This window comes from Bos mutus, chromosome 9, assembly GCF_027580195.1.
Source record: "Bos mutus isolate GX-2022 chromosome 9, NWIPB_WYAK_1.1, whole genome shotgun sequence".
Classification (NCBI taxonomy): Eukaryota; Metazoa; Chordata; class Mammalia; order Artiodactyla; family Bovidae; genus Bos; species Bos mutus.
The window spans coordinates 67,400,573-67,413,488 of NC_091625.1; the positions used below are offsets into that span (position 1 = coordinate 67,400,573).

Consider the following 12,916-nt stretch of genomic DNA (forward strand, 5'->3'; position numbering starts at 1 on the left):
ACACATATGAAAATTATTGTTGTATCTCCTGATGTCACCTTACTCTCAAACTGTTGTACCTGTTTCTTTGGCACACCTAGAAATTGATGAATCAAAGGGGATTTCAAAATGTTCATCAAGTTGTCAGTTTCATCTACTTCCATTTCTCATTTCAAAGATTCTTACCATTATTAATGATCCTTAAGTAGCCTTCATTCTTTCACCTATCCGTTTACTCAACAAACTTGTATCATTGGGAGGGGTATTAGGAGTGTAGCTCTGCAGTAATCTAAAGCAGATGTAGTAATATAATAGAAAAATATAATAATAATAATATGAACATAATTACCTAGATTAAAAATTGTATTACTTGCTTCATAAATAATTTTTAGTTAAATTCTAATCATTAAGGTAAAAATACCCATAGAGGCCCCCAAATTTTAGCCATCTGCAAGTAAATGTGATTTATATGGTATCCTTATACTAAAAAAAGATAATGGTTTCGATGGGTAGAGCATATTAATTTGGTCATTTGGTCATAAAAAGAGACGCTTCTTTTTTTCTTTTTATCTACAAAAACTAATTTCAGAGAAGAGTAACTTTTACATCTAAAAACCAATTGTTTAATCAGGCTGATATTTTCAGTTTGAATGAATTCCTTTGACAGCTTGAACATATATCCACCGACATGTCTGTAATGGAAATCATTTCAGAAGACACTAGACTGACACAGACTTCCCATGGCTTCGCAGCAAGACAGTGGTAGTCTTGAGGAATGATACTCTTCATCTTTTTGAAGATAGACACTCTCCAGTTGTCACCCCACAGGAAATCAGGAAGCATGCTAAACTCCAGTGGACTTGGAATTACACAGCCAAGTGCCAGTGGAAATAGCCTATCCAATATTATGATTCATTTTGAAGGAGAGTTTAAAAAAAAAACGGAAAAGGAAAAAAATGGAAGTAAGCTGCAAGCAACATGGCCAAACAGCTGTCTGGTTTTCTGTCTCAGAAACAGCTTGGAACTAACTATTCTCACAAGATCTCTTGGCAGAGTAGCCTGATGAAAATACCAAAGCTGTGAGGAGAAGTGTTCTTTTGCTGAATCCTTTCTGTAGCTATCATATGGTGTATGATATGATTTAGGTGTTCAAACCTAAATTTGAACATGTGCACCATTTTTTTAAAGTTCCTTTATGTTTAAATGAGGGACTTATTAATTCTATGTACGGAACAAGTGCAGTTCACTGTAGCATTAACACCAAATAAGCCTTAATAGTTTTTAGAAACATTAATCCTAGACATGTTCTGATTTCCTTTTTTTCAAATGGCTTTTTTAGAAGCAGTCAAGGAAGATCTTGCTAAGACAAATTTAAGTGTGAATTCAAGGACACTGGTGATTTTTTGGGTGCCAAAATTAACCTCTAAGGGGAACTCATTTTAGCTGCTGTATACATCTATTTATTCATTCTTTAACATTTAATGGATACCGTCTTAAGTAGTAGAGACAACTTGACTTTAAATACATTTCTGGCTCACCTGCTAGATGCCAGAACTGTGAAATATACAAGATCTATGTTACTCTTCAAATGTTCAGTGTCAGAGGGAGGACATTCAGCATTTCGAGATTCATTATTTTAGGAGACCTTGAATTTTATCATCCTCAAATGTTGATTAAGTGAATTTATTTTTTATTAAGTATTCAAAGTAGAGTCAATTAGCTGGGACATTTCATATTTTTATCATGAGGCATTTTGAGTCTATCCTTTGTGACATCAGAATTAGTTTCTCATCTCAGAGTTTGCTGTGTTTATTCCTCTAGTGACTCAGTAGTTTATTGGCAGTCAGTTTGTAAAATGCTCTCGGGGATTATCTAGATGCAGAATGTTAGGAATGGAAACACATATTGCTTCTCCTGTCAAAAAAATGTAATTAACACACATGATATATCGTCTTGCAAAAGTGGATGAAAATTCCAGTGGGTGACCTCAAGTCACAGTTTCCAGTGACTTACAGACTGTCATGTTTCTGAATAGCTCCCAGCCTAGCACAGGGCTCCTTTCTTCTTGTAATCCTGTCTCTTTAGCCTCCTGTTTGTGCATATACACAGTATGTGCATGTGTTCAGCCCAAAACCCACCACTCAATTTCAATTTCTTTAACAGTTTTGATTTGATTTGGTTTATTGCATAGGTAAGAATGCATTTACAAAGTACAAAAAATTGAACGTACTTTTTCCTATCTGTATTTTGAGAATTTCCTCATTCTTTTGTGTGGTACACATAATTCACTATATAGATGTATAATTTATTTAACCCATCTCTTATTGATGGATATTAGGTTCTTTCCAGTCTTTTGCTATTATCAAAAAATATTTTAGAAATGCGGTGCATTTTTGCATATCATTAATTACATGTTAATTGTATACACACACACACATATACTAATAAAACATCTGTGTAGTGTAATTTCCCAGAAGTGGAATTTCTAAGTAAAAAATTCTGTGCATTTGTAATTTTGACAGTTATTGCTAAATTCACCTTTATAAGGACTTATACCATTTTACATTCAACCTGTAAATGTGTAATAATTGTTGTACCCCCTTTAGTCTTGTCATCAGGGAGTATTATTAATATTTTAGGATTCGACAACTTGAAAAAATGGAGAAAGCTTTTAGAGTGGATTTAATTAAGAGTTCTGTTATAAATGAGGTTCACTATCTTATCAGAAGTTTAATAGCCATTTCTATTTCTGTTTCTTTAAATAGTTATATTTTTGTGTTATGTCATCAGTATTTTTTCTTGTTGATTTATAGAAGTTCTTTAGGCATTAGAAAAATAATTCCTTTATATGTGATAGAAGTACTTCTTATTTTATGTAACCGTTTACCTCCCCCCAACCCCCATTAGAATTTTCTGCTCTCGAAATCCCTGTGAGAGCATGTGGGCCTCAATTCACCTTTGAAGGATAATCATTTCTCTGATTTTTTATGGAAAATGGTATGGTTAGATTTGATTTCTTCTGGTGTCAATTTTGCAAAATTATTTTCCTAAAGAATATTCCATTCTACTCAAGTTTTAATATATTTTCAAACAGCATATTTTTCGTAGAATGTGTTATAGCCTTGGTAAATTTTGCCTTCTTAAGCTATCATTTTCTAAAAAAGAAATAACAAAAGCCACCTTATGGAAATGTCTCACTGTGATTGGAGATTTGCATAATTTTTCTGGTAATGTGTCAATTTTTACTCTCTTTATACATTTTAAGACAATATAATTAGATACTTTCAAGCTCAGAATAAAAAGAAATTTGAGTTCCTGATGATTTCTTGTTTTTGTCTGATATTTTGTTTTCTGGTTTCCCACCAGAAAATATATGGGAATATATGCCAGAATCTTAAATAATTTTTGGCTGCAATAATTTTCAGAAAAAGAATGACTGATTTAAGAATTTTTGGAAATCCTAGGAAGTTCAAGTAGATGCACTGACTTGGAACGTAGAAATATAATTAATTGCAGTATATAGAAAATGCCTGAAATAGAAACAAATAAATTGCAGGTACATGTACATTCATAATATTCCTCAATTACTTCACTGCATTCTAGTAAATATGAACCTGTATCTGCCTAACTGAGAGAAGGGGAGCTTAACTATTTGTCTAAGAAAAGTTAAATAAAACCAGATATGTAAATCTTGGTAACCTTAATTGTTAAATTATTTCCCAAATTGTGTAGATTCATATTTCTTTGATCAATGGGAGACCGAGTGCTGATGATCCTTCTCCTGAACTGCTAGAATTTACCTCTGCTCGTTATATTCGCCTGAGGTTTCAGAGAATCCGCACCTTGAATGCCGATTTGATGATGTTCGCTCACAAAGACCCAAGAGAAATTGACCCCATCGTCACACGAAGAGTAAGTTATGAGGAATCATATTGGAATCTGTGAATAATATTGGGCCTATTGTTTTAATTGCCTGTTAAATAGTTTTACTTTAAAAATTTTTTTTAATGATGTGATTCATTTATGGTTGTGCAGGGTCTTCATGCTGTGTGGGTTTTTCTCTAGTTGCCGGGAGCGAGGGCTACTCTCTAGCAGCGGGGCGTAGACTTCTCACAGTGGTGGCTCCTCTTGTTCCAGAACATGGGCTCTGGTGCCCACAGACCTCAGTAGTTGCAGCTTCCAGGCTCTAGAGCACTGGCCCAGTGGCCGTGATGCATGGGCTCAGCTGCTGTGCCACGTGGCGTCTTCCCAGGCTGGGGATTCTTTACCACTGAGCCTCCAGGAAAGCCATCAGGCGTAATTTAGATTCTAGTTTTCCATGCTCCTATCTGCTGAGAGAGGCCTGGGAGCTGGGAGTCTTCAGCCACAGTCCTTGGCTTTGCCATCAAAACCTCTGGGGCCTCTGGGGAGCCCCTGCTCCTCCCTCAGTCATGTCTGACTCTTTGCAACCCTGCGGACTGTAGCCCGCCAGGCTCCTCTGTCCATGGGATTTCCCAGGCAAGAATACTGGAGTGGGGTGGCATTTCCTTCTCTATAATTGTCTGTTAAATAGTTTTAAAAAAATAGTTTTCAGTGGAGGAATGAAAGACTTTAAAATTTCATGGACCTTCCTTTGTTTAAATCCAGCCTCTGGGCCACTTATTAGATGTGTAAAAAATATCAAACTTTTTAACATTTCTAAACTTTAGTTTCCTCTTGGTACAGTGGAGCTCATACTGCCTAGTTTATTCTCTTGATTTTGAGGACAAAGTTAGTTTTTCCACACTTTGGGTTATCTGTACAACTATTATAATTGGCCTTGTGGGCTTGTAACCCACACTAAGAAATACATTTTATATCATGACTCAGTACATATACACACACGGGCAGACACTCACACCACATCACATCCTTATAAACTTTAATATGCATGGAATCAACTGGTGATGTTGTGGAAATGCAGATTTGAATTCAGTAGATCTAGGACAGAACTGAGAAACAGCAATTCTAACAATTTTGCCAGTGATATGGATGCCACTGGTCCATGGACCATTTTATCTAAATAAATAATTTAGCTTCATGCTTCTTTAATGAATCACAATGCATTTCTAGTTCAAAAGAATACAGATACTAGGGAAAAAACTGGTTGTATACACTTTTATTTCCTTTATGAATTGAATCTCAGGAAAAATAATGGTTATAGCATCCTTTCAACATATCAGTGGAAACAGAAGCTAGTAGAGGTGTTTTCAAACAGAAATTTGAGAGATTATGACACAGATGATCTGCCCAGGTTCAGGCAGTTCAGTTCAGTCGCTCAGTCATGTCCGACTCTTTGCGACCCCATGAACCACAGCACACCAGGCCTCCCCATCCATCACCAACTCCCGGAATCCACCCAAACCCATGTCCATTGAGTCTGTGATGTCATCCAACCATCTCATCCTCTGTTGTCCCCTTCTTCTCCTGCCCTCAATCTTTTCCAGCATCAGGGTCTTTTCAAATGAGTCAACTCTTCGCATGAGGTAGCCAAAGTATCAGAGTTTCAGCCTCAGCATCAGTCCTTCCAATGAACACCCAGGACTGATCTCCTTTAGGATGGACTGGTTGGATCTCCTTGCAGTCCAAGGGACTCTCAAGAGTCTTCTCCAACACCACAGTTCAAAAGCATCAATTCTTTGGCGCTCAGCTTTCTTTATAGCTCAGGTTGCTATGAGTCATAACTATGCTTCCTCCTATCCGCATGTCCTGCCAGGTTCTCTGGTTTATGTCATCTCCCTTTTATGCATGTATACAACCAAGACAGTATTAGCTAGAGACTCAGTTCAGTAGTAAATCCATAAATCAAATACATGCAAACAGAATATCTACTGTGTGACTAGAAGCAAAGGAGAAAAGAGGATTGTAGGGAGAAACTGAGATTGTGAGACAAAACATTGTTCCACAATGACCCTACTGGGGTTCAACTGTTGCCACCAGATAGCAAAGTGCTGAGCCTACAGACTGAATATTGAAGGGCAGTGCTTTTCGCAAATATGTGAGGACTCCTCATACATTTTCTCATTGCTTAACTTCCTCACACCTAACTTCTCCATCATTACAAAATAACTTTTAAAGTCTTATGTCCTCATAGAACACATGTTGGATGTTTTAGTGCCCTTTCCAAACCTGAAATAATTTTGCCTTTTATTATATTTCAGTCTATTGTAAATTGTCTTCTGCAAAAGTAATCATTATTTTACAGCAAAGTTTAGATTCCTCACTTATTAAAAAATCACTTTTAATTATAATTTTGGCATGACTTAAAAATACACACCAAGGAAGACTGAATAATTTTGAAGTGAAATTTAATCTTTCCTGACAGTATATCTATCAAAGAAAAAAATCAATGGAAGTAAACGTGTTCCTTTTATCATCTTTTGCTGAAGGCAGAGAGGGTGTTGGGGTGCACATCTATTATTTATAACTTCATTGAACCTTTAAAATAGTGCAGTAAAGTTCAACATTAATTATGTTTTTGGAAGTACTCAAGTTCTGTAAACCCTACATATAAATTTAAATGTATAAAAATAGGATATTGAATTTTAACTCTTCTTCATGACTTAGAAATGAAGCATTACACATTTATATTTAAAGCAGTTTTAAAAACATCCACAAAACTTCTGTATCAGCATTCTGAGCAACTATGCCTGTTTTATCTGTATTATTAGGTGATGAAGTTAGTGAAACGCAGAGTTTAACGTCTAAATGAAATATAAACTTCCTTGCAAGTTACAATAGTGTGAGGTGTAAGTGTATCAAGTAAGATAAAGTAACACAAAATATTATAAAAGATACTGTATATAAACAGCAAAAACAAAAAGAAAAAATGTTTAAAAAAGAAGTAAATTAGAAAAGAGAGTTTGTGGTCAGGGAACTCAGATTTGTATCTATCTATTTATTCTCACTAAATATGTGTGTGTGTGTTTAGTGTAAATAATTGGAATAATAGAACTATCTACCACTGTGATGACTATTTAGATTCCACAAGATAATATGAAGTACTTTCACAACTAACTATAACTTGTGATATACAAATTAGTTAAAATTTTTTAATTGTTCAGTTGTATAAATTATGAGTAACCTTTCAAAAATAGCTAGGTAGATGAAAATAATTTGAGGCAGTCCTGTGTTAACCTAAACAGGAAGGTAATTGCATGAACATTTTAACATAATAATGAAGAAATAGTGTTCTGCACATCTAGTTTATGTCTTGCATTATATTAAACCAATCTTGTAGTTAATTACTTTTCATGTGCTTCTTGATATGCTTAAGAAATGTGTCATCATGAGCACCCTTTTCCTTACATTTGTTGATTCTTTTCAAATTCATTAAGTAGAACAGTCTGCATATGATTCGTGAACACTGGCATTCCTAAAATGATAATAAAAGAGGTTTTCTGTCTTTCAACTTTTATGAAGAATTATTGTCCTTGCTTCCCCCGACCCTGTAACAATTTGCTTTCGATAATAAATGCTCCAGCATGGAGTTTCTGTACTGTGCAGCACTTTGTATTGTTGTGGGAAATAAATTTCTAAAATACCCACCTAACATGAACTATAGAGGCATTCTGCCCCTGGACCATGGTTTCAATGTGAGGAGTTACTGGATACTCTTGTGAGCCTTCAGTTGTTCTAGAGCTTCCAACTAAGGGTAGAAGCATAAAGCCAAGTTTTTAACTGAATGCTCCTTCCACCTTGCAGTAGTCTTAACAGGATTTCTCTCTGGATTGCTTTTTGCAGTATTACTACTCGGTCAAGGATATTTCGGTCGGAGGGATGTGCATCTGCTACGGTCATGCCAGGGCTTGTCCACTTGATCCAGTGACAAATGTATGTATATTTTTAGGCTGCTTAGGTAAAATGAAGCTCTGAACTGTAAAATGCTTCATGAGAAGCTTTGCTGACAGGGACGCTGTGAATGGGTGTCAAATCCCCACTTAGACGGTGTAACAGAAAGCCATGCCAGGGTGAAATAGAGCTGGCAGTTAGGATGATAGACTTTGAAGGGTGCCATTACAGTATCAGAAAACAGATTAGTTTTTTCCCAAAAAGGCTCCAAACCAGTCTATCTATTCTGAAACCTCTCTAGCTATGACAGCCTGCTGTATGATTTAGCTTTAGAGAATGCCTGTCATCAATCAACCTGTTTCTTTTATGAATTTTCATCAAAAAATATTAATGCAAACAAATAAAAAATGTACCTGGAAGTAAATATAAATGACCATGGAACCAGAGACCAAGGTAAGATGGGGCAGTAAGGAGTAGAGTGAAAGAGAGTATTCAAGACAGCTTGAAATCGCCAGGTCAGAAAATGCTGGAATGGTTTTAGGTTGCATTTTTCATTAATGACAATGTATTAAGTGAACATAACCTAAGCAAAGAAGATGAATGAGCATCTGTTTTTCTCAGGCATAAACAATCTGGTGAAATACAGAATCATCTACTTTATGTATGGAAGAAATATTTTGGATAGTAAGATCAGTGAATGTAGCTACCTAGGTAAACACTTTTTCCTACGACAACTGTAATACAAATGATATTTCTTTCAAAGCTAGTTTTCTGAGTAATGCATCATAGTATTACTTCCTATGGAAGATTCAAATCCCTGGCATAGTTTTTTTCACAAGGTTGTGGTCCTGCTTTCTGCAGGGTGTGGGCACTATCTATCAGATGTACTGATGAGCAGTATTTCCCAAGATTTGAGAACCTGCACAGCAGCCTTGGAAGGACGGTTCCATGCAGTGAAATAAGACTGTACTCAAAACACTTGCAGACAGGAGATTCAGGCTTGGAGTATTAGATTTCTCCTCTATCCCTGCCTCTCCATGCCTTGCCATCTACTCTCTCCCCTCTTCCTATGCTAAATGCTAATAGTCAGTTCGCTTCAGTCGTTCAGTCGTGCCCAACTCTTTGCAACACCATGCACTGCAGCACACCAGGCTTCTCTGTCCATCAACAACTCCCAGAGCTTGCTCAAACTCATGTCCATTGGGTCAGTGATGCCATCCAACCATCTTGTCCTCTGTCACCTGCTTCTCCTCCTGCCCTCAATCTTTCCCAGCATCAGGGTCTTTTCTAATGAGTCAGCTCTTCGGATCAGGTGGCCAAAGTATTGGAGCTTCCACTTCAGCATCAGTCCTTCCAATGTTAATAGTACTTTGATGGAAACCTTAAAATGGATACATCCAACCCAGAAAACCCATGGATCTCAGGAATTAGAGAAGTGATTCTAGTCTTCAAGACCACTCCTGATTGGGCCTTCATTCTCTGCTCATCTGAGCCCAGTGATTCCAGTACCAGCCTGAACCTCCCTTCCAAAGCTGGTGATCAAATATGTTCATCACTCCCGCTGCGGGAACCTCTTCCTTCCCAGACTGACAAGAGTTTTAGATTTTGGTTCAGAGGCTCCATGTTTTCTCTTGTCTTCATTCTACCTTTCAGGAGAAACCCCTCATTTATGGTTCCAAAGAATGCTGAAATATGCTTCCCCACCCTGCCCCCAACTTTTTTTCTTTTTTTGCTAGAAATCCCGCTGTGAATGTGAGCATAACACGTGTGGTGATAGCTGTGACCAGTGCTGTCCTGGATTCCATCAGAAACCTTGGAGAGCAGGCACTTTTCTGACCAAAAGTGAATGTGAAGGTATGTTCCAGACAGTCCAACACCATGTGTAAGTCTTCCTTTCCTGGGGCACAGGTGGTGTAAACACATGCTGATTTCAAGTGAACTCATATGTCAAATTCATATGCATTTCATCCAAGACAGTAGCTGTAAGCTCTTTTACTCTCCTGTTTTAGAGTTTTCAAGATTTTATTTTTTTGACAAATATTTACAAAATACTTATGAATTTACCACTATGTGAGAATGCAGCCTACCAGGCTCCTCAGTCCATGGGATTTGCCAGGCAAGAGTACTGGAGTGGGCTGCCATTGCCTTCTCTGAGAGAATTATGAGATGTAGATAAAAGCATAATATACACTTACTGTTATCAGGTGTGAATCTAAAGTTTATAGCATAACATATATGAACTTCTGAAAGTGTTAGTCACTCAGTCATGTCCAACTCTTTTGTGGCCCCAGGAACTGTAGCCCACCAGACTCCTCTGTCCATGGGATTTCCCAGGTAAGAATACTGGAGTGGGTTACCATTTTCCTTTCCTGGTGATCTTTCTAACCCAGGGATTGAACCCAGGTCTCCTGAATTGCAGGCAGATTCTTTACTGTCTAAGCCACCAGGTAAGCCCCTATATGAACTTCTGCTGAACTATAAATCCAAACAACTAGCCGGAAAGCCCAATTTAACTGAATTCAAATATTACCATTTTAGCAAATCACATTTAGTAAAGCACCCAATCACATTTTTTTTCAGTTCAAGAGGTGTATATGGCCTCCAACACAGGCTTGGAAGACATTTTAAACTAATAGTAATAAACTATTACTATTTTAGTAATAGTACACACACACACACACATAGAGAGGGAGAGAGAAATGTAAATAAACATACAGTAAAACCTACTGGATATAGAGATTACCCTTCTAAACAGGTATGTTTATAAAATGCTTATCAAACCAGTATAGCTGCAGATTCTCTGCCTGTTCTCCTTTTATATGGTTCCTCCCCTAGTAAATAGCTTTTGAATACCTGTCATCTAATAAATGGAGAAAACCAGAGGGGAGAGATCATACCCTAAAGCTTAGATTCATTTTATTATCTGGGAAGAAGAATGCCCCTGATTCATTAGTTATACTTAGTAAAGGGTAGGGTTTGGGGACAGTAGTTGTGAAGAATAGGAGAGAAGGTAACTGGGAGAGGGCAAGAAATCAAATGAGTGGAGAAAGAATATCTATTTTAGTAATCCATTAATACTTTCAATGTGTCATTTCACATTAATAATAATATAAAATGCTAATATTAGAAATGGTATCAGTGACAATCACAGAGTGCCTGATGAACTATGGACAGAGGTTCTTGACATTATACAGGAGACAGGGATCAAGACCATCCCCGATAAAAAGAAATGCAAAAAAGCAAATGGCTATCTGGGGAGGCCTTACAAATAGCTGTGAAAAGAAGAGAAGTGAAAAGCAAAGGAGAAAAGGAAAGATATAAGATTCTGAATGCAGAGTTCCAAAGAAGAGCAAGGAGAAATAAGAAATCCTTCCTCAGCAATCAATGCAAAGAAATAGAGGAAAACAACAGAATGGGAAAGACTAGAGATCTCTTGAAGAAAATTAGAGATACCAAGGGAACATTTCATGCAAAGATGGCTTGATAAAGGACAGAAGTGGTATAGACCTAACAGAAGCAGAAGATATTAAAAAGAGGTGGCAAGAATACACAGAAGAACTGTACAAAAAAGATCTTCACGACCCAGATAATCACGATGGTGTGATCACTGACCTAGAGCCAGACATCCTGGAATGTGAAGTCAAGTGGGCCTTAGAAAGCATCACTATGAACAAAGCTAGTGGAGGTGATGGAATCCCATTTGAGCTATTTCAAATCCTAAAAGATGATGCTGTGAAAGTGCTACACTCAATATGCCAGCAAATTTGGAAAACTCAGCAGTGGCCATAGGACAGGAAAAGGTCAGTTTTCATTCCAATCCCAAAGAAAGGCAATGCCAAAGAATGCTCAAACTACCGCACAATTGCACTCATCTCACACGCTAGTAAAGTAATGCTCAAAATTCTCCAAGCCAGGCTTCAGCAGTACGTGAACCGTGAACTTCCAGATGTTCAAGCTGGTTTTAGAAAAGGCAGAGGAGCCAGAGACCAAATTGCCAACATCTGCTGGATCATCGAAAAAGCAAGAGTTCCAGAAAAACATCTATTTCTGCTTTATTGACTATGCCAAAGCCTTTGACTGTGTGGATCACAATAAACTGTGGAAAATTCTTCAAGACATGGGAATACCAGACCACCTGACCTGCCTCTTGAGAAATTTGTATGCAGGTCAGGAAGCAACAGTTAGAACTGCACATAGAACAACAGACTGGTTCCAAACAGGAAAAGGAGTACGTCAAGGCTGTATACTGTCACCCTGCTTATTTAACTTCTATGCAGAGTACATCATGAGAAATGCTGGGCTGGAAGAAGCACAAGCTGGACTCAAGATTGCCAGGGGAAATATCAATAACCTCAGATATACAGATGACACCACCCTTATGGCAGAGAGTGAAGAGGAACTAGAAAGCCTCTTGTTGAAAGTGAAAGAGGAGAGTGAAAAAGTTGGCTTAAAGCCCAGCATTCAGAAAACAAAGATCATGGGATCAGGTCCCATCATTTCATGGGAAATAGATGGGGAAACAGTGTCAGACTTTATTTTTTTGGGCTCCAGAATCACTGCCGATGGTGACTGCAGCCATGAAATTAAAAGACGCTTACTCCTTGGAAGGAAAGTTATGACCAACCTAGATAGCATATTCAAAAGCAGAGACGTTACTTTGCCAACAAAGGTTCGTCTAGTCAAGGCTATGGTTTTTCCAGTGGTCATATATGGATGTGAGAGTTGGACTGTGAAGAAAACCTAGTGCTGAAGAATTGATGCTTTTAAACTGTGGTGTTGGAGAAGACTCTTGAGAGTCCCTGGGACTGCAAGGAGATCCAACCGGTCCATTCTGAAGGAGATCAGTCCTGTGTGTTCTTTGGAAGGAATGATGCTAAAGCTGAAACTCCAGGACTTTGGCCACCTCGTGCGAAGAGTTGACTCATTTGAAAAGACCCTGATGCTAGGAGGGATTGGGGGCAGGAGGAGAAGGGGGCAGCAGAGGATAAGATGGCTGGATGGTATCACCGACTCGATTGACATGAGTTTGAATAAACTCCGGAATTTGGTGATGGACAGGGAGGCCTGACATGCTGTGATTCATGGGGTCGTAAAGAGTTAGACATGACTGAGTGACTGAACTGAACTG

General features: G+C 37.8%; 1 protein-coding gene across 1 annotated transcript in view; it reads left to right on the forward strand.

Moving 5' to 3' along the window:
- Positions 1-12,916, forward strand: part of LAMA2 (laminin subunit alpha 2) — a 707,066-nt gene that overhangs the window by 252,702 nt on the left and 441,448 nt on the right. The window contains exons 5-7 of the mRNA XM_070376649.1: positions 3,712-3,891; positions 7,741-7,830; positions 9,525-9,642. Coding sequence (XP_070232750.1) covers positions 3,712-3,891; positions 7,741-7,830; positions 9,525-9,642 — 388 coding nt within the window. The remainder of the gene's footprint in view (positions 1-3,711; positions 3,892-7,740; positions 7,831-9,524; positions 9,643-12,916) is intronic.